General features: G+C 49.6%; 1 protein-coding gene across 3 annotated transcripts in view; it reads right to left on the reverse strand.

Annotated features, from left to right (window-relative positions):
• Positions 1–17857, reverse strand: part of UBA3 (ubiquitin like modifier activating enzyme 3) — a 304096-nt gene that overhangs the window by 78013 nt on the left and 208226 nt on the right. For all 3 annotated transcript variants that reach the window (XM_085624784.1, XM_085624783.1, XM_085624785.1), the window contains one exon: positions 1399–1499. In XM_085624784.1, coding sequence (XP_085480910.1) covers positions 1399–1499 — 101 coding nt within the window. The remainder of the gene's footprint in view (positions 1–1398; positions 1500–17857) is intronic.

Genomic DNA, 17857 nt, shown 5'->3' on the forward strand with positions numbered 1-17857 from the left:
TAAAACATTTTAGCTTTATACCCACTAGGGAACTGATCAGTTGTGATGCAAGCTTTTCCACCAGTTATGTTCAATGGTGGACACACACACACACACACATTCTGAGTTAAGACCAGAAGAGAATCATCCTTTATTTTTTCCTGCTCTTGTGCTGTTCAGTGGGGGTCTCTCTCTTACGGTAATGATATTCACGATCGAGTGGGCAGGAACACTTACAAAAAAGAAGTGGTGGTTGGAGTACAAATGTATGGGACACTATCTTTGGATAATGTGACTTGTAACACCAGCATTAACAGTTTGCTCACATAGTATTGTGCCAGATAGCTCAAGAACTTTCAACAGTATATGGAGTAAAAATGAGGACTGCCAGTGACACCAAATGCTTGCCCCTTTGCCACTAAGTAATTCTTGCTTGCACACTTCAAAGGTGCAGAGAGAATGCCAACTGCGTATTTTACCTGTAGGTAAGTGACAATAATCCCAAAGATTTATATTTGCATTGTGCATTTCATGCTAGCACTCACTCATCTAGGATTAACTTTGTGATACCTTTTCAAGTTACTTGGAATTATTGACCCGTAACCTGTTTTTGGTATGTCAGTGCAGAGGTTGTCGAGGGACCAGAAGTGACTTTCTAATAAGTTCTAGGGATTACACCACAGACTGGAGTTTGATTTGCTGTGCTGGTAACAAGAGGGTACCTTGGTTACTACAAACATTTTTTCTATTTATTTCGTGATTTCTTTATGGGTATTATTTAGCCCACAGCAGTATATTTCCTATTTATTATTATTTCGGTTTGTTGGTGTCCCAACACAAATTACAGTTCATCTGCAAATAGGTCAGACAAGGGAAGGTTAACTAATGCTGCAAGTAAAACCCATAGCTTATATAAGTACCCTTTGTGAACTACACTTCTCCCAGTCAAAGTGAAAATAGTGTTTAAAATTCTGTGCTTTGAGCAAGTAAAGAGAAAGTACAATCCAACTCCCTCAACACTTGCCATTTTCATACTAAAGTTTGTAACACACTTGCTGATCATGTAACGGCTCAGGAAAAGGAAAAGGTCATTCTGACATAACGTGACGGTTCTGGAACTTGTTTTGAACTTACTGTGGGAATGAGGGCAAATCATGACTATCTTAGATGTAGTAAAACACTTAATACTGTTCCAAAAAGTATTTGAGTGCCAGGTCTCTGCAGTTTCTCTATTTCATAGTGTTTGCTGTTTTTTAGCAGTTAAACCTTTATTTCAATATTCGTGATGTGACTCACATAGAAAAACACAATTGGGAAGGCTTAACGACAGCGGTTGTTGTGATGATGGTACATAAGGCCAAGCAATCATGATCTATTCATTGACAGCAGAAATGAATAGCACAAGTCTTAAAAACTCACAATGAATTATTTGTTGTTAAATAATCCAAGATGTCCTGCAATTTTGCAGATGGTGGAAACTGTATATTCTGGGGAAGTTGGCTGCATGCTGGACAATTATCCTAGGGGGAAAAACAAATAAAACAGTGTTTGAGTCACAGTATTGTTTTAATTCTATGAGTAAAACTTGTTAGAAAGCGTACCAATGTAGTCCACTGTCGTAACTTATGCACAATTATGGAACAACCAAATTTCCAAATCCCTTCAAAAAGTAAAAACTTGTTGTTTCACAACCATGAGTTCTGGACCAGAAACCATGAACATCACTTTTAAAGGCAATATAATATTTTTAGAGTGCAACTAAGTTAGGAGGAACAGTATTACAGGAATGGATGATTCCAAGGAAGACATCAACTAATGTGTCAGGATTCTGCACCTATATAAACCTTTGACAGAATAATGCTAGGCAGTGTGATTAATTACATGGTTTAGTTCACGAGTAAATTAAGATGTGTGAGTGAGATGAGAATCCTAGATACATGAAAAAAATAAAGGTATTTTCTTATTTGAAGATTTGCATGTATCTTTTGTTTGGGCAGGGCATGGTTTAGTGCTGGAAGGTCAAAATGTGTGGTTTTGCATTACAACCACTCAATGGCGGTCTGAAAATACTAGGGTATCACAATTTAATAGCACCATGCAAGGAGGTAGAGCAATCTTCAGAATAAGGCGGCACATTTCTCTTTACCATCACAACGAGGTGGCACAGTATTTTACAAGACGTTTTACTCGTCCCCCTGCCGGACTAAACCCGGATTCATGGAGAACGACCCTGCCGGTCCTGATTTGAATTATTCTCTCCATCCTCCGGACATCGGCACCTCCGCTGCCGGTTAAATCACCCTTAAGACTGCAGCCCCACCTCGTATTGGCTGCCACCATAGATGTGGACTTGAAGCCATATCGCAGCCCAGCCATTCCTGAGGCTGCTCCCACTCGACTAACACCCTACAGCAGGTTAAGACACACGGTTTCCTGCATCCGCGTCCCCCGCCCGGACTCTTTCCTTCTCTGCGTCAGTGACAGCAGAGCACTTTTCCATGAATTTTATAACCATCGTCCTGATGATGACCTTGATTTAAATAGGTCAAAACGCCGTCTACTTCACACTGCCATTCGCAGCAACCAAAGGGTCATTTGTAAACCATGAAATTGTACCTGTAATTGTAAATACTTTTGTTTGACCCCCCCAATTTATTGTTCTTTAGTGTTTTCTTCGCCACCTCACGTTGTTCCTTAACCCCTTTAGTGCCCATGACGAGATAGTCTCGTCATGGAGCGCGGTTGCGCTGTGCCCATGACGAGACTATCTCGTCATGAACCCCGCCCGCTAATGAAACGCCCGGCACAGGGCGTGGAAAGGGCGGGGCACTCAAGGGGTTAATCACTTGTGTCACTGCGCCGTTCACTCACTACAACACTTGCAGTGCACATTTGGTTGTTATGATTACTGCAATCTAGTTGTATTATAGTGCTTCTGTATGCAAATAACCCTTCAACCTTTCTTGGTCTCCCTCGTACCTTTGTCCCTGTGCTATGTGATTGACGCACTCTCTATGAACAGTCCCCCTGTATGATATACCAGTTGAGACATTGTTCTATTGTTACAGTATTTTACAAGGCATCGTCTACTCTCCTATATAGAAGAAATAATAATTCCCACACCATTCGAGACAGTGCATGGCTCATTAAACCTGAGGTAGTTTCTTTAATTTGCAAGTAGTTTCCAGGACTTTAATGTTCAATCCAAATGTTACTAAAATCTAACATGAAAATCGTTAACATACCATAGACATACCTAAATAGGATCACTTGTCCTGATACCTGATAACTAGTAACATTAAACATATATTATGATGTTTAAATAAATGAAATTAATACACGACTACTCATTCTTTACCACGGTCTACATGATACTGTAATTTCTGGCTGTCTTTAACAGTAAAATCCTTGAGGAATTGAAAAGAAAATGTTACTTGTCTACAACTGTAGTTCTGAAGGTTGTATCCATTACACTATCAAATGCTGTGGGTGATACCCCAGTACAATAGTTGGACTCAGAAATGCAAGTAGTTTTCCCTCAAAAGTTCAACGTTTTTGCTGCCGTCCATGGCTTTAACTAAAACTGGACTGCCACTGGATGGTGATAGGATACCTCACTGCCCCTCATCTATGGGACCCACTCCAAATTATTATTTTCGTCACAGGATTTGATCTGCAGGAGCAGAGTTATGACTAATGAATCTCCGCTTTCTGAGTATTCATCTGACAGAGGATTGTTTGAAGGCAAAATGGGTATCACACAACTGCTGAAGTGACACATTTTCCATTCCTTAACACCTTTCTGAGAGTGTAGGTAGATTCCCGGTTATGTGCCATGTCCATTCCCTGAACATGGCCATTTTACTGTCTTTTGGAATTTGATTATGACCAGGAAAAGAGTTTGAGAACAGTAGGATACTCGTTCAGGACAATCTTAAGTGCTAAGAAATTCACATAAATAAATGTATGCAAGTGCTTTTGTTTTGCAGAACTCATTACCACTATTTTTCATCTTCCCATACACAGGCATTGTAATAAGCTGTAATTGCTAAGACCTTGAAACAAAGCCAATCAGTGTCCTTATTTGGAAACATTTTAGTTTTAATTATTTTCTAACATTTTATTTGCAAAGGGAGCATTACGCCGCAATAGGGCAGTACATTCGATCATAAGAAGCTGAACATTCAGAAAGATTAGTGGTGCAGGCGAGTAGTAATCAATGAGACAAGAGAATGAAACTAAAGAACAAGTTACTGTCGGTAACTATCATTCTGGTGGAGACAATACGGAACTGCTGATTATTCACCATGTGTATAGTTCCCAAGCATCAGACTGGATCCGGAAACTTTTAGAGCAGTTCTTATGCAGCTCTGCACCGTCGTTCCTCTCCGGAAAGGCCAAGCAGAGCCCCACATAAGCACCAGTCATGCACGGTGACTTCAGTTGTTATTTAGGCTGTGTATGCCACCAGTTTCAGAGCCCATCAAATTTGGTATAACCAGTATGCAGATCTCTAGATTGGGACCTTTTTTAGATAGCAAAAGTGTCCAGTTCACAGAACAGGGAGGTGGGTAAGGTTGGTGAGGAACATGGAATTAGAAAGAGTATCCACTAGAAAGTTAGTTACCAAAGGTAAGTAAGGAAAATGCTACTTACCAGTATGCATCTGTTCTTGGCATGTAGAGCTGCAGAGATTCACACTATGTGAATAGATCGCCATCTGGTGTTGGGCTCCGATGCTTGCACCTTGTTGTTGTCCTGGAAGAAGTCTTTTGTAGACATGATATAGGTAACTCCTCCCTCGGACGATAGTGCGCATGGGCATCAACTCCATCATCAACTCCATCCTCAGATTATTTTTCACCATTATGGAAAATGATGGTGTGTAGAAACAGAAACTATGTCCATGTGAATGTATCTAAGTAAGATAATACTGGAACAGATACAGGTTCCGGGGAGGTGGGTGGGCGTGTGAATCTCGGCAGCTCTACATGCCAAGAACAGATGCATACTGGTAAGTAGCATTTTCAGTTCAAGGCATATGAGCTGCAGAATTTACACTCTGTGCATAGACTGTACAGCAGAGTCTCCCCTAGCGGTGATGATCACCTGTATCCGTTGCAGTGGTTTGAAAGCACAAGTTACTACTTGGGTAAAGATGTATCTGTAAGAGACATTAGTTAGTGATAGATTCTTTACCTTAGAATATCCCCAGGTGTCAGACTGGATCCGGAAAGTTTTGCTTAGCAGTAACCCTGCGTGTCAGTAGGTGGCGTCGTGCGGCTCCGCGTCCGTCACTGGAATCGTAAGCGGCGAGATGATGCCACGGAGAGTATTTAGTCGCCAACCTTGTGCGCTGTCAGTACTGTACACGACTTTCCGAGCCAGGAACGTAGAGCCATGCAAGATACTGACCATTGGTGCAGAAAACTAGGGCCCTAAGAGGGATGACCTTAACCCTAACGGGGAGGATGGGTGGGGCAGTAAGGAATCTATCACTAACTAATGTCTCTAACAGATATATCATTACACAAGTAGTAACTTGTGCATCTGAAAGAGACACGTTAGTGATAGATTCCTTACCTTAGAAAAGATACCCCAGCAATACCAACCCTGGTGGTGGGTCTGAGAACAAGATTACATCAGAAATTCACGGAGCATGGAACGGCCAAAGAAGCCGTCCCTCCGGACCGGACTGTCAAGGCAGTAGTGCTTGGTAAGCGTGTGCGAGGCCCACATAGCTGCCTGACAAATTTCCTGCAAGGGGACGCCACGTCCCAAGGCAGTAGTGGCTTCAGTCGCCCTGGTAGAATGGGCACGCAGCCCCACAGGAGGCTCCTTCTTAGCCAAGGAGTAACATGCGTTGATGCACAGAACGACCCAACGAGAGATGTCAGTTTGTGCACCGCCCGACCTTTTTTAGCGCCCACATAGCCAACAAAAAGCTGGTCATCCACCCAGAACTGCTGTGTACGCTGTAGATAGAATGCAAGCGCACATTTGGGGTCCAGACGGTGGAGCCTCTCTTCCTCTCTTGAAGGATGCGGAAAGAAGGTAGGCAAAGTGATGGTCTGCCCGATGTGGAAGGGCGTGACCACCTTTGGCAAAAAAGGACGAGTCCGTAACACCACCTTGTCCGGATGAATAGAAAGGAAAGGAGGCTTGGAAGAAAGAGCCTGGAGCTCACTCACCCTTCTGGCAGAGGTGGTAGCGAACAGGAAAGCCGTCTTAAGAGCAAGAAGACGCAAAGGACAGGTATGAAGGGGCTCGAAATAAGTGCACATCACATAGGTCAAAACAAGATTCAAATCCCATTGAGGCATGATGACCGGCACAGAAGGAAACGGGTGCGTAATGCCTTTAAGAAAACGGTTAACAACCGGGGACTTGGGGGGAGGAGCCAAGATGGCGACCGGAGCAGACGCTTGAGCGCCCGGCTCCGTCGGCCCGTGGCCTCGGACTACTATCCTGATGCCCATCCTCGCCGAATTTCGAGGTGCAACGTATGCGAAGACGCGCTGACCGCGCTGCCGCTTTCCCGGAGTCTCAGCCCGCCCGGATGCCCGAGTTGTGGGTGCTTTTGTCCTCTGCACTAAACCCCTGCGCCATTATGGCCTTTGCCGGCCCCCTGGAAGCTCCGCAGTTACCGGACCAGCTAGCGCTAACCTGAGCCCCGCGGTCCCGATCTCACCTCGCACCACGGATCGTTGCCGGATGAGCCCGGGGAGAGACGGCCGGACACCTTCTGCACCCTGTGCCTGACGGGCTGGAGCTGTGGGGTGGGCCCCGGTGCGGCGGGTCTCCTGCCCCGCTCTGAGGACCGCGCTGTGGGAGGCTGCTGACCCCCTTCACCTATTGCCTAGCCGGCGGCAAAGAGAACCTGCGAGAAGAGAAGCGACTGTCGGCCTTCCCTGCTGCGGCGTAGACCTGAGGGGAATTGACTCCTTGCCACGACCCCCCCCCCTGGCCTTTGCAACGTACAGCGGCAAAACATGGCGTTGAGTGCCTGCTCGCGGCTGGGGGGTGATACTCCGGTCTCGCCCGCTGCCCACTTCGCCCTCCCTCTTCCGGACACCAGCTCCACAGTGCCGTCCCGGATTGCTGCCGATGTGGGGGCCCGGCTTCCGCTGACATGCGGCTCCGTTCTGGCTGTCCTGCGGGACTTTCAACTACAAATGTGCGCTGGCCTGCAGGCGCTGAGTGAGCGGTTTGACCCCATACTGTCGGCTGCGGGTCGTGAGCGCTTTGTTTGTCATCCACAGGGCGTGGGTCTCCCGGTGCTTTTGTCCTCTTGCGGGGACACAACGGCGGTGTATGATTGTGCTACACTGGTGCCTTCATCCGGCGTTCCCGGCACCCGGGATCCACCGCTCTCCACCTCAACTGCGGATACTTTGTCCCCCTGGTCATGGCTGCCTGCTTCATTGTTGCCTGCCTCACCGCGTCCGCAAGAGTATCCTGCTGAGCGACACCTAACGGCTTCGAGGAACCGTCCGCGGTGGCCTACTGCTTCCTTTTTGTGGAACTCCTGTTCTTTACTTGCCAGGTTTGGATTTTATGTGGTGCAAAGAGGGACCTCAATAGATGGTCGGCGGCCATTTCGTGATCCTACTTCACCATCTTCTCACAAGCGGCCATCTTGTCTTTGTCTGCTCGGGACACGGGGCCTTCATGTAGGGGCTGGTTTAATCCCAAGCCCGCGATCGGGCCAGGGCTAGATTGACTTCTATCGCCAGGGTTCATGGACGGGCTGGCCTGGGACTGGAACTGTATGTATGTTTTGTGCGCACTCGTCGCGACTTGTCTTCCTTCGCTTAAATTGTGGTGGCATGGTATCTTCGCATGCAGTTTTTTGGCGTAGTGGGCTCTCAGTTTGTGGAGGCCATAACTGGCTGATGGTTTGGGGCGCTCTGGTGTCCCGTGGGCTCCTCCCCACCTTCTTTTCTGTTTTCTTAATTTCTTTACTCTATTCCTACTTTCTCTCTTGTCTATATTTCGGGTTCATTGGGCGACAGGCACTATGCCGGGGGGGGGGGCAGGCCGTAGCCTCCGCATTGGTGTAGGGTGGGGGGGGTAATACTCTGTTCTTAATTAGTTCTATGGGCCTTTTTCTTTTATGTCTCTGTGCTCTACTTGCCTCGATTCGGGGTCCGGGTGTGGGGTGGATCGAGTGGGGGCGGCTCTGGAGAGGTGCGTACTTGCTCATGTGACTATCCTGTTATATCTCTGCACCGCCTCACTGCTTGAGATTTTACTTCCATTGTTGTTTTTACTGATGTTGCTGCTCTCCCGTGTGGTGAAGCTATCTTGCGGACTCGAATCTCCTTTGTTCTTATCCTTCACTGACCTTTTTTTCCCTGATAAAATTATCTTAAAAACTTAAAATTAACCTTCACTTCTCCTTCCCCGGGTGTCAAAGATATCTCCAGTATGTAACTCATAACTCGTTGCTAATCTTGACCGTTGACGCACGGGGGATGTAATGTGGGTATCAGTGCTTTACTGTATCGTGGCCGGCCTGACGGTTGTAGGCCCGTATTTGTTCTTTTAAGATGCACGAATAAAGGTTTTAAAAAAAAAAAAAAAAAAAAAAAACAACCGGGGACTTAAAAAGAAAAGGCTGATCAGGAAGCCTCAAAAAGGCAGAGGTGGCCGAAAGATAACCTTTGATAGTGCCCAGAGCAGAGCCCTGCTGGGCCAAAGAAAGAAGGAACAGGAGAACTTTAGAAAGAGGGGCAGAAAAGGGGTCCACAGCCTTCGCTGTGCACCATGACACAAATTTGTTCCACAGACAGGCGTATACCGTTTTAGTGGAGGGACGCCTGGCTGCCAAGATGACATCACAGACTTCGGGAGGAAGATCGAAAGGTGTCAACTGTCGCCGCTCAATCTCCACGCATGGAGGTGGAGGGTGGACAGGTTCAGGTGGAGGACAGTCCCTGCTGCTGCGACAGAAGATCCTCTCAAAGAGGCAGACGAATCGGGGAGGGTCGATCGCCATGCTGATTAGCTCGGGATACCAGTATCTTCGTGCCCAATCCGGAGCCACAAGGATGACTTGGGCCCGGCCGCGCCGAATCTTCTTCAGTACTCTGGGCAGAAGTGGTATAGGCAGAAAGGCGTACAACAGGCCGCAACTCCACTCGCGACAAAAAGCGTCACCGAGCGAGTGCCGCCTTGAAAATTCTAACGCGCAGAACTGCTGACATTGCGCGTTCTCCCCTCGGTGGCGAATAGATCTAACCAAGGCTCTCCCCACTGCTGAAAGAGACCTTGCACCATGTCCGAGTTCAGACGCCATTCGTGATCCATCAAGCACCGGCAGCTGAGTTCGTCCGCCCTGGCGTTCACAGAACCTGCCAGGTGTTGGAACGACCAAGGTGATGTCTTGATGTTCCAGCCATGTCCAGAGGCGCAGAGCCTCCTGACCTCCAGGACCCCACAATGCCCAGTTTGTTGCAATACCACATGGCGGTGGTGTTGTCTGTGAACACCTGCACTACACTTCCCCAGACAGAGGGAAGGAATGCTTTCAGTGCAAGCCGGATCGCCCGAAGCTCCAAAAGGTTGATATGGAGCCAGGACTCCGCCGGAGACCAGAGTCCTCTGATCTCCGCCTCTCCCAAGTGGCCTCCCCATCCCAGGAGGGACACATCCGTCACCACTGTGTGCTCTGGTTGGGGAAGGGAGAGGAATCTGCCACTGACCCAATCGCGATTCGTGAACCACCACTGCAACTGCTGTGTAGTGCCCTCTGAGATCTGGACATGATCGGACAGGTTGCCCTGTTGTTGCGCCCACTGGAACTTCAGTGCCCACTGGAGAGCCCGCATATGCCATCTGGCATGTGTCACCAGCAGGAGGCCATCAGGCCCAGAAGCCGGAGGGTCATCCTGACTGAAACCCGGACATAGGCTGAAAGATCAGAATCATTGCCTGAATATCCCAGACTCGCTGTTCGGGAGGATAAACCCAAAACAGCGTTGAATCCAGAACCGCTCCTATGAAGGGGAGCTTCTGAGAGGGACTCAGGTGCGACTTCGGCACGTTGATGTAGAACCCCAGCAAATGCAGAAGGTCTGCCATAGTCTGAAGGTGGGTGACGACGTTCTGGGGCAAGCCCGCCTTCAACAACCAGTTGTCGAGGTAGGGGAAGACTGACACCCCCGACCTGCACAGATGAGCTGCGACCACCGCCATCACCTTCGTGAACACCCGAGGGGCGCTGGTAAGTCCGAAGGGGAGCACGGCAAACTGAAAATGCTCCCGGCATACCTTGAACCGCAGGCAACGCCGGTGGGTCGGCGTGACGGGCATGTGAAAATATGCGTCCTGCAAGTCCAATGCTACCATCCAGTCTCCAGGGTCGAGGGCAGCCAAGACCTGAACCAGAGTCAGCATCTTGAACTTCTCCTTCCGGAGGAAGCGATTGACGTCCCGGAGGTCCAAGATAGGGCGCAGACCCCCTTTGTCCTTCTTGGGGACCAGAAAGTAGTGGGAATAACAACCACTCCCTACTTCCGGTCCAGGAACGCACTCGATGGCCCCCCTTGACCAAGAGGGCCGTGACTTCCTGGCGGAGAAGAGCCAAGTGATCCCCCGACAGGCAGTGGCACCGAGGTGGCATGGCAGGAGGGGAGGACTGAAAGGGGAGGGAGTACCCATGGTAGATTATCTGCAGCACCCATTTGTCTGATGTAATTTTGCGCCAGTGAGGGAGGTGGTGGCGGATCCTGCCACCCACCGGCGTCGAGTGCTCCCCGAAGCTCAGATTAGGAAGGTTTGGAGGTGGAAGCAGTGGGGGTGGAGGTGGACGTGGACGGACCCGCATGCTGGTTCCCCAACCCCCCCCTGCGGAAACCGCGACCCGGCCGCGCTGGGGCTGGTTCTGCACAGGCATTGTGGACAGGTGCGCCTGACTGCCTCTACCTTGGCCACGAAAGGAACGAAAACCAAGAGAGGCCGAGCTCTTAGTAGAAAGGCCCAAGGACTTGGCCGTAGCCCGCGAATCCTTAAAGCACTTCAGGGCACTGTCAGCCTTGTCGCCAAACAGGCGGGTGCCATCAAAAGGCATATCCATAAGCGAGCTCTGGACATCGGGCGAGAACCCAGTCAAACGAAACCAGGCGTGACGTCGCAACGCCACAGTTGTAGAAATCGCCCTGCCCAATGAGTCAGCGGTGTCCAACCCACACCGAATGGTGAACTTAGCAGCATCCTTACCCTCAGCAATTGCCTGAGAAAGGACTGCTTGCAACTCCTCAGGACACTGAGGCAACACCTGAGCAACAGCATCCCACACCGCGTGGGAGTAGCGGCACAACAAGCAGGCGGTGTTCACTGACCGCAGCCCTAAGCTGGCCGAAGAGAACTACGGCTTCCCAAACTGGTCCAGCCGTTTAGAGTCCTTATCTGGTGGGGCCATAGGAAAAGCACTCTGCGACGTCGAGGCCTGAATGACCAGGCTCTCAGGCGTAGGGTAAGTAGTCAAAAAGGCGGGGTCACCGTGCGCCGGCCATTGGCGCCGGGCGACGTTTTTATACACTGGGGTCCCCCTGGCCAGCCTCGACCAAGTGCCCAAGAGGACGTCGGTAAGGGCGTCATTGAAGGGAAGCAACGGCTCCGACGAAGTAGACGCCGTCTGGAGCACCTCAGTGAGGAGGTTGGTCTTGAGGGCCACTGCGGGAGGTCAAGATTGAGGGCCTCAACCGCCCGACGGAGGACCATCGTGTAGGGGGCACCTTCCTCCATCATAGGCGGGGGGAGGCGAACCCTGTGTCAGAGGAGACATCGAGGTCACCCGCCTCCTCCAAGGCGTCCACCCAATCCTGCTTGGAGTCACATTGCCGGGGAAGAGGGTCCTCGGACCCTTCCCAGTCTTAGTCCGCCTCTGGCGCAGAGGGAGCCGGTCACGGAGGCAAAGCCGGAGAAGGGACGAACGGCGGCTGGAACGGCGCTGGCCGGGGTCGGACCAGCGCCTTCTCCCAATGCGAATCCCAGGCCGGAACAAAATGGTCCTGGAACCGGGGCAAGGGAGGAATAAACAGCACCCAGTGTGGCGCCGAGGGCGGGGCCGGAGCCAGCAACGCCGCACATCGTGGCACCGGAGCCGCTGGCACAGGATCCTATGGCGTCCGGGCTGGCGCCTGTGGCAGAGCCACTGGGTCAACAGGATCTGGACAAGGGACCGCAGGCCTGAAGGCGCGCCGGCGGGAGGCCGAGGTCTAAAAAGGCGGTCCATGGTAGCCAGGAATTGTTGCACCTGTTCAGGAGTCGCCGACGGACCCGGGTATGGCGGGTAGGCCACGGGACTCCCAGGCTCCAGTGAAGCCGCCGGGGCAAAGCCCCTGTCCACCGCGTCCGCCTCCGGGGACATCGGAGAGCAAACACGCTTCTTGGACTTCTTGTTATGGCATCGCTTACCGGAATCCGAAGGTGAAGACTTGGAGCCTGAGGAGCGACGGCTCTGGTCCCGCGAGCAGTCCCGGGAACGGCCCCTGGACCCGGAGCGGCGGCGTGACGAATGCCGGACCTCCAGCAACTTCTGACGCCGCTCCCGGAAGGCCTTGGGAGCCATGGCTCGACAATCCCGGCAGTCCCGGGAGTCGTGGGTAGTCTCCAGGCAGTAGAGGCAAACATCGTGGGGGTTCGACACCGACATATTCCGGCGACAGGCCCCACAGGACTTAGACAGGCATCCCTACGTGGCACCAGGAGAAAAGAGAGGAGACAAAAAAGTCTCAAAATCGTAGTCAAAAAGTGACCAAGGTACGTGCTCAATCCGGATCTGCGATCGCTGGCGCGGAAATAGAAAGAACTGAAATCAGCGTGCATGGGTGGCGCCCAAGTACTCTCCGCGGCGTAATCTGAGCGCCTACGTTGACAGTGACGGACGCGGAGCTGCACAACGCCACTTACTGACGCGCAGGGGTACTGCTAAACAAAACGTTCCGGATCCAGTCTGACGCCTGGGGATATTCGAAGGTTAAGGAATCTATCACTAACGTGCCTCTTTCAGATAAGTGTCTTAAGAACAGCTTGGTCTACAGAAGCTTGTTGCTTTGCGTGCACATCTACACAATAGTGTTTTGCGAAGGTGTGTGTGGTAGACCATGTCGCTGCCTTACAAATGTCTTCTAGGGGAATGTTCCCTAAGAATACCATGGAAGCCCCTAGTTTGCGTGTTGAATGCGCTTTAGGGGGAATTGTTAATCTGCGTTTTGCTTTCTGGTAGCATATCTGAATATATTTGACTATCCACCTGGCAATTCCAGCTTTGGAGATAGGGTTGCCTTTATGAGGTGGAGAGAAAGCTACAAACAGTTGTTTTGTCTTTCTAAAGGCTTTAGTCTTGTCTATGTAGTAAAGTAAAGCTCTTAACGTCGAGCGTGTGAAGAGCTCTTTCCGCTACAGAATCAGGGTTTTTGGAAAAACACCGGTAACTCTACTGATTAAGATGGAAAGCAGAGATTACTTTGGGAAGGAATTTTGGATATGTCCTAAGAACCACTTTGTTACGATGTATTTGTAAGAATGGTTCTTGTATGGTTAAAGCCTGGATCTCACTTACTCTTCTGAGAGTGGTGATTGCGCCAAGGAAAGCTACTTTCCATGTAAGGAATTGTAATTCGCATTTGTGTAAAGGCTTAAATGGGGGACCCATGAGTCTAGTAAGAACAATGTTTGGGTTCCACACTGGAAAGGGTGGCAGTCTGGGTGGAATTATCCTTTTAAGGCCTTCCATAAAAGCTTTGATAGTGGGTACTCTAAACAATGACAAATGTTGTCTGTTTTATAGGTATGCAGCCAGATGTAATCTTATAGATGAATATGCCAGATTGCATCTTTGTAGATGTAGCAAATAATATTTTTAATTGAAGCATCTAATGGGTCAATTTTGTTGTTATTGCAGTAAATGACGAATCTTTTCCATTTAGCTGCATAGCAAGTTCTAGTAGTAGGGCGTCTGGCGTCTTTAATAGTGTTCATACAGTCCGGTGGGAGGTTGAGGTAACCGAACTCTAGGATTTCAGGAGCCAGATCGCTAGATTCAGTTGTGCTGGATCTGGGTGCCTTATCTCTCCATGGTTCTGCGTGAGCAGCTTTGGGGAGAGCCGTAATTTTTTATGTGGATCTACTGAGAGTTCGAGTAGTCTTGTGAACCATGGTTGCCGTGCCCATGTGGGAGCAACCAGGATCATCTTGAGAGACTGTTGTTTGAGCTTGCGTACTACTAGCGGAGTGGCGGAAAAGCGAACGCAAACCTGCCTGACCAGTTCATCCATATCGCAATGCCCTTGTACAACGGGTGTGGGAACCTGGCGGCGAAGGTTGGGTATTTTGCATTTGCGTGTGTGGCGAACAGATCTATATCTGGTTGTCCCCACATTTGGAAAAAGGGTTAAAGAACTTCCGGATGAAGTTCCCATTTGTATATCTGTGGAGTTTGACGATTTAACAGATCCGAAATCTGATTGTTCACTCCTGGCAGATGGTCCGCCAGAAGATATAGGTTTTGTGGAATGGCCCATCTCCATATGCTTTGCACTAGTTGAGACACCTGCAAAGAGTGTGTTCCTCCTTGTTTTTGTATGTAATACATGGCTGTCATATTGTCCGTGTGGACTAGGACAAGTTTTGTTGAGGAGATGTGTTTGGAATGACTTTAACGCTAGAAATATTGCAAGTAATTCTAGTTGACTGATGTGGAGCGCTTTTTGTTGGGTGGTCCACCTGCCCTGAATTGTGTGGTTTAGGAGATGGGCTCCCCAGCCAGTGAGTGATGAGTCTGCTGTTCACACTATCTGTGGAACTGGCTCTAGGAACGTCCGCCCTCTGGAAAGATTGTGTGTGTTCCACCACTGCAGAGAGCGATAGGTGCAGCTGTCCACCAACCCCAGATCTGTAAGTTGACCTTGAACCTGGTTCCACTGACGTACTAAGCATTCTTGTAAAGGGCGCATCTGAAGTCTTGCGTGAGGTACAATGAAAATGCAAGAGGCCATCATCCCTATGAGCTGCATAAACACTTGTGACGGAAGAGTGTGTTGGGGTTGAAACTTGGTGATGAGAGTTTGCATACTGGCTATCCTGGCTGGATTGGGGTATGCTAGGGCTTTGGAAGTGTCTATTGTGGCTCCTAGATACTGATGTAGATAGGAGGGCTGAAGGTGTGACTTGGTATAGCTTACTGTAAACCCCAAGTTGTGAAGCAGTTGAATGGTTTGATAAGTATGGCGAACACACTGGTTGTGTGACTGCTTTTATCAGCCAGTCGTCCAGTTATGGAAATACATGGATTTGCTGCCTTCGCAAGTGCGCTGCTACTACCACAAGGCACTTTGTAAATACCCTGGGTGCTGTGGTCACCCCGAATGGGAGAACTTTGAAATGATAGTGTTGGTAGTCCACTGTGAACCTTAGATATTTCCTGTGAGCAGGGTGTATGGGAATATGGAAGTAGGCGTCCTTGAGATCTAGTGTGGCAAGGAAGTCGCCTTGTTGAAACAGTGGAAGGACTTGTTGAAGAGTGATCATGTGAAAATGATCTGACTGTATGTAAAGATTGAGAGGTCTGAGGTCCAGTATTGGCCGTAGAGTACCGTCCTTTTTGGGGATTAGGAAATACAGGGAGTATTGGGTGGTATGTTGGGAGGATCTGCAGTAAGTTCCAGGCAGTAACCATACTGGATAATTTGTCTTACCCACTTATCTGTAGTGATGGAATTCCAAACAGGTAGGAACTGTGAGAGTCTCCCTCCGACCAGAGTGGAATGGTCTGGAGGGAGTGGAGGGAAGTCACTGTTTATTAGTGGGAGCGGCGCGAGTGTTGCTGTTACCTCGGCCTCTACTCTTGTTATTTCCTCTGTACCAACCTCTAAAATATCCCTTATTGGGGGAGGTTTGTGAGGTGTTTCTATAGGAGGAAGCAACAGTGTCTGTACTGATGTTTTTGGATGCTTCTCTATAGAAGGAGCGTCGAAAGGAACCTCATATGGATGGAGACTGTAATTCTCCCATGGATTTAGCAGTCTGTGTCCTTTTTCATTTTTTCTAAAGCTGTATCTACAGCTGGACCAAAAAGTTGTTCCTGATTGACCGGCTGATTGACGTTAGTTGTTTATACCTCCTGTTTGAAACCAGAAATGCGCAGCCAGGCATATCTTCTTAGTAACACACTAGTGTGGACGGATTCAGAATTCCAGCCTTTACAGGGTTTTTGAATATGTCTGAGGCATGTTTAATGACACCTTTTAACATGGGTAAAGTTTGTACTGTCTTTTGTGCAACCGTGTCGAGTAGGAAGTCTTCCACTGTGGGGTCCGAATGCATTTGAACACCATGGTACTTGGCAGCCCTATCAATGAGCTGACTAAAGCCAAATTGTCATCTGTGGGAGATGGCTTTGTTGGGTATGCATCGGGATCAGGAAGGTCTGTAGGATCTACTGGGTCATCCTAGTCATCCCATGGGTCCTGTTCTGTGTCATCATCAGGGTCAGTGAATGGGTCATTATTCCCTCCCCCACCCCCTAAATCATCATCCAGTGGTGGTGGTAAGTATGGAGGAAGTATAGGAGACCTTGGAGGAGAGAAAGGCTTTTTAGAAAGAACAAGAGAAGAGGGCCTTAAAGGTGAAGTGGCACAGTCTCTTTTCTTTACAGGCACATCAGGGATGTGTGGGGTGTCTAATTTCCTCTTCTTGTGTGGAACGTTGACAATATGGCCTGTCTTGGGGTCCACTCGGAACGTTTTCTGTTTCGAATCGATGGGATTGGGCCCAAAAAGTTCTTCCTCTTCGGTAACCGCTTTCAGTGCCGATTTTTTCGGTCCCGAGCGAGGTTTAGATTTCTGCTCTGGAGCCTCTGAAGGGGTTTTTGGATCCTTCAGCGTCAAGTCGGAAATCTTCTTCGGTTCCGAATGTTTTGGTTTCGGATCGGAGGCTTTTTGTTCCTTCGGTGCCAAGGTGTTCGGTGCTGATGGCTTTTTGGGAATTGCGGGAATAGGATGAGCTCCCGGCTTCGGTGCCGACAGTATCTGGGGGGCACTGATATGCGGTTTACTCGGTCCTGAGCTGTGGGAAGGCTTTTCTTTTGTCTTCGGAGCCGAGCCCGAGGGAAGGGCTTCTGAAGCTTTATTTCGGTCGCAACTGGGTCCTGCAGGTGAAGTCTTGACCGGTGCCTTCTTTTTCTAGGGTAGGGTTGGGGCAGGGGCACTTCTACTCACTCGTTGACCTGGAGTGATGTGGTTGTCTGAGTCGTCTGCCTCGGAAACGATGTCCAGATCCTCCGAATCCTCAGCCTCAGGAACATCGGGGCCTTCATCGAAGAGGTCTTCTGGCACCGGTGCAGCCTGTTGCGCCATAACGTGTCGTCGGGCCCGGCGATCACGGATAGTCTTTTTGGAGCAAAAGAAGGTGCAGGCTTGGCAGTTTTTCTCCTTGTGTTCGGGCGAGAGACAGAGGTTGCAGACCTTGTGTTGGCCGCTGTGGAGACATTAGTAAGTGATAGATTCCTTACCTTAAAATAATCCCCAGGCGTCAGTCTGGATCCGGAAATTTTTCTGCTTAGCATTACCCCTGCGCGCCAGTAGGTACCCAAGTACCCAAGAGGACTTCGGTAAGGGCCTCATTGAAAGGGAGCAGCGGCTCAGACGACGTAGACACAGTCTGGAGCACCTCCGTAAGGAGCTTGGTCTTAAGGGCCACCGTAGGGAGGTCGAGGTGGAGAGTCTCCGCGGCTCAACGCAGCACCATAGTGTAGGAAGCGCCCTCATCCATATTAGGCGGAGGCGAGGCAAACCCCGGGTCAGAAGACACCAAGTTCACCCGCATCTTGAAGGTCATCCACCCAATCCTGCTCGGAGTCACACTGCCGTGC

The sequence above is a fragment of the Triturus cristatus genome, chromosome 9, assembly GCF_964204655.1.
Source record: "Triturus cristatus chromosome 9, aTriCri1.1, whole genome shotgun sequence".
NCBI lineage: Eukaryota > Metazoa > Chordata > Amphibia > Caudata > Salamandridae > Triturus > Triturus cristatus.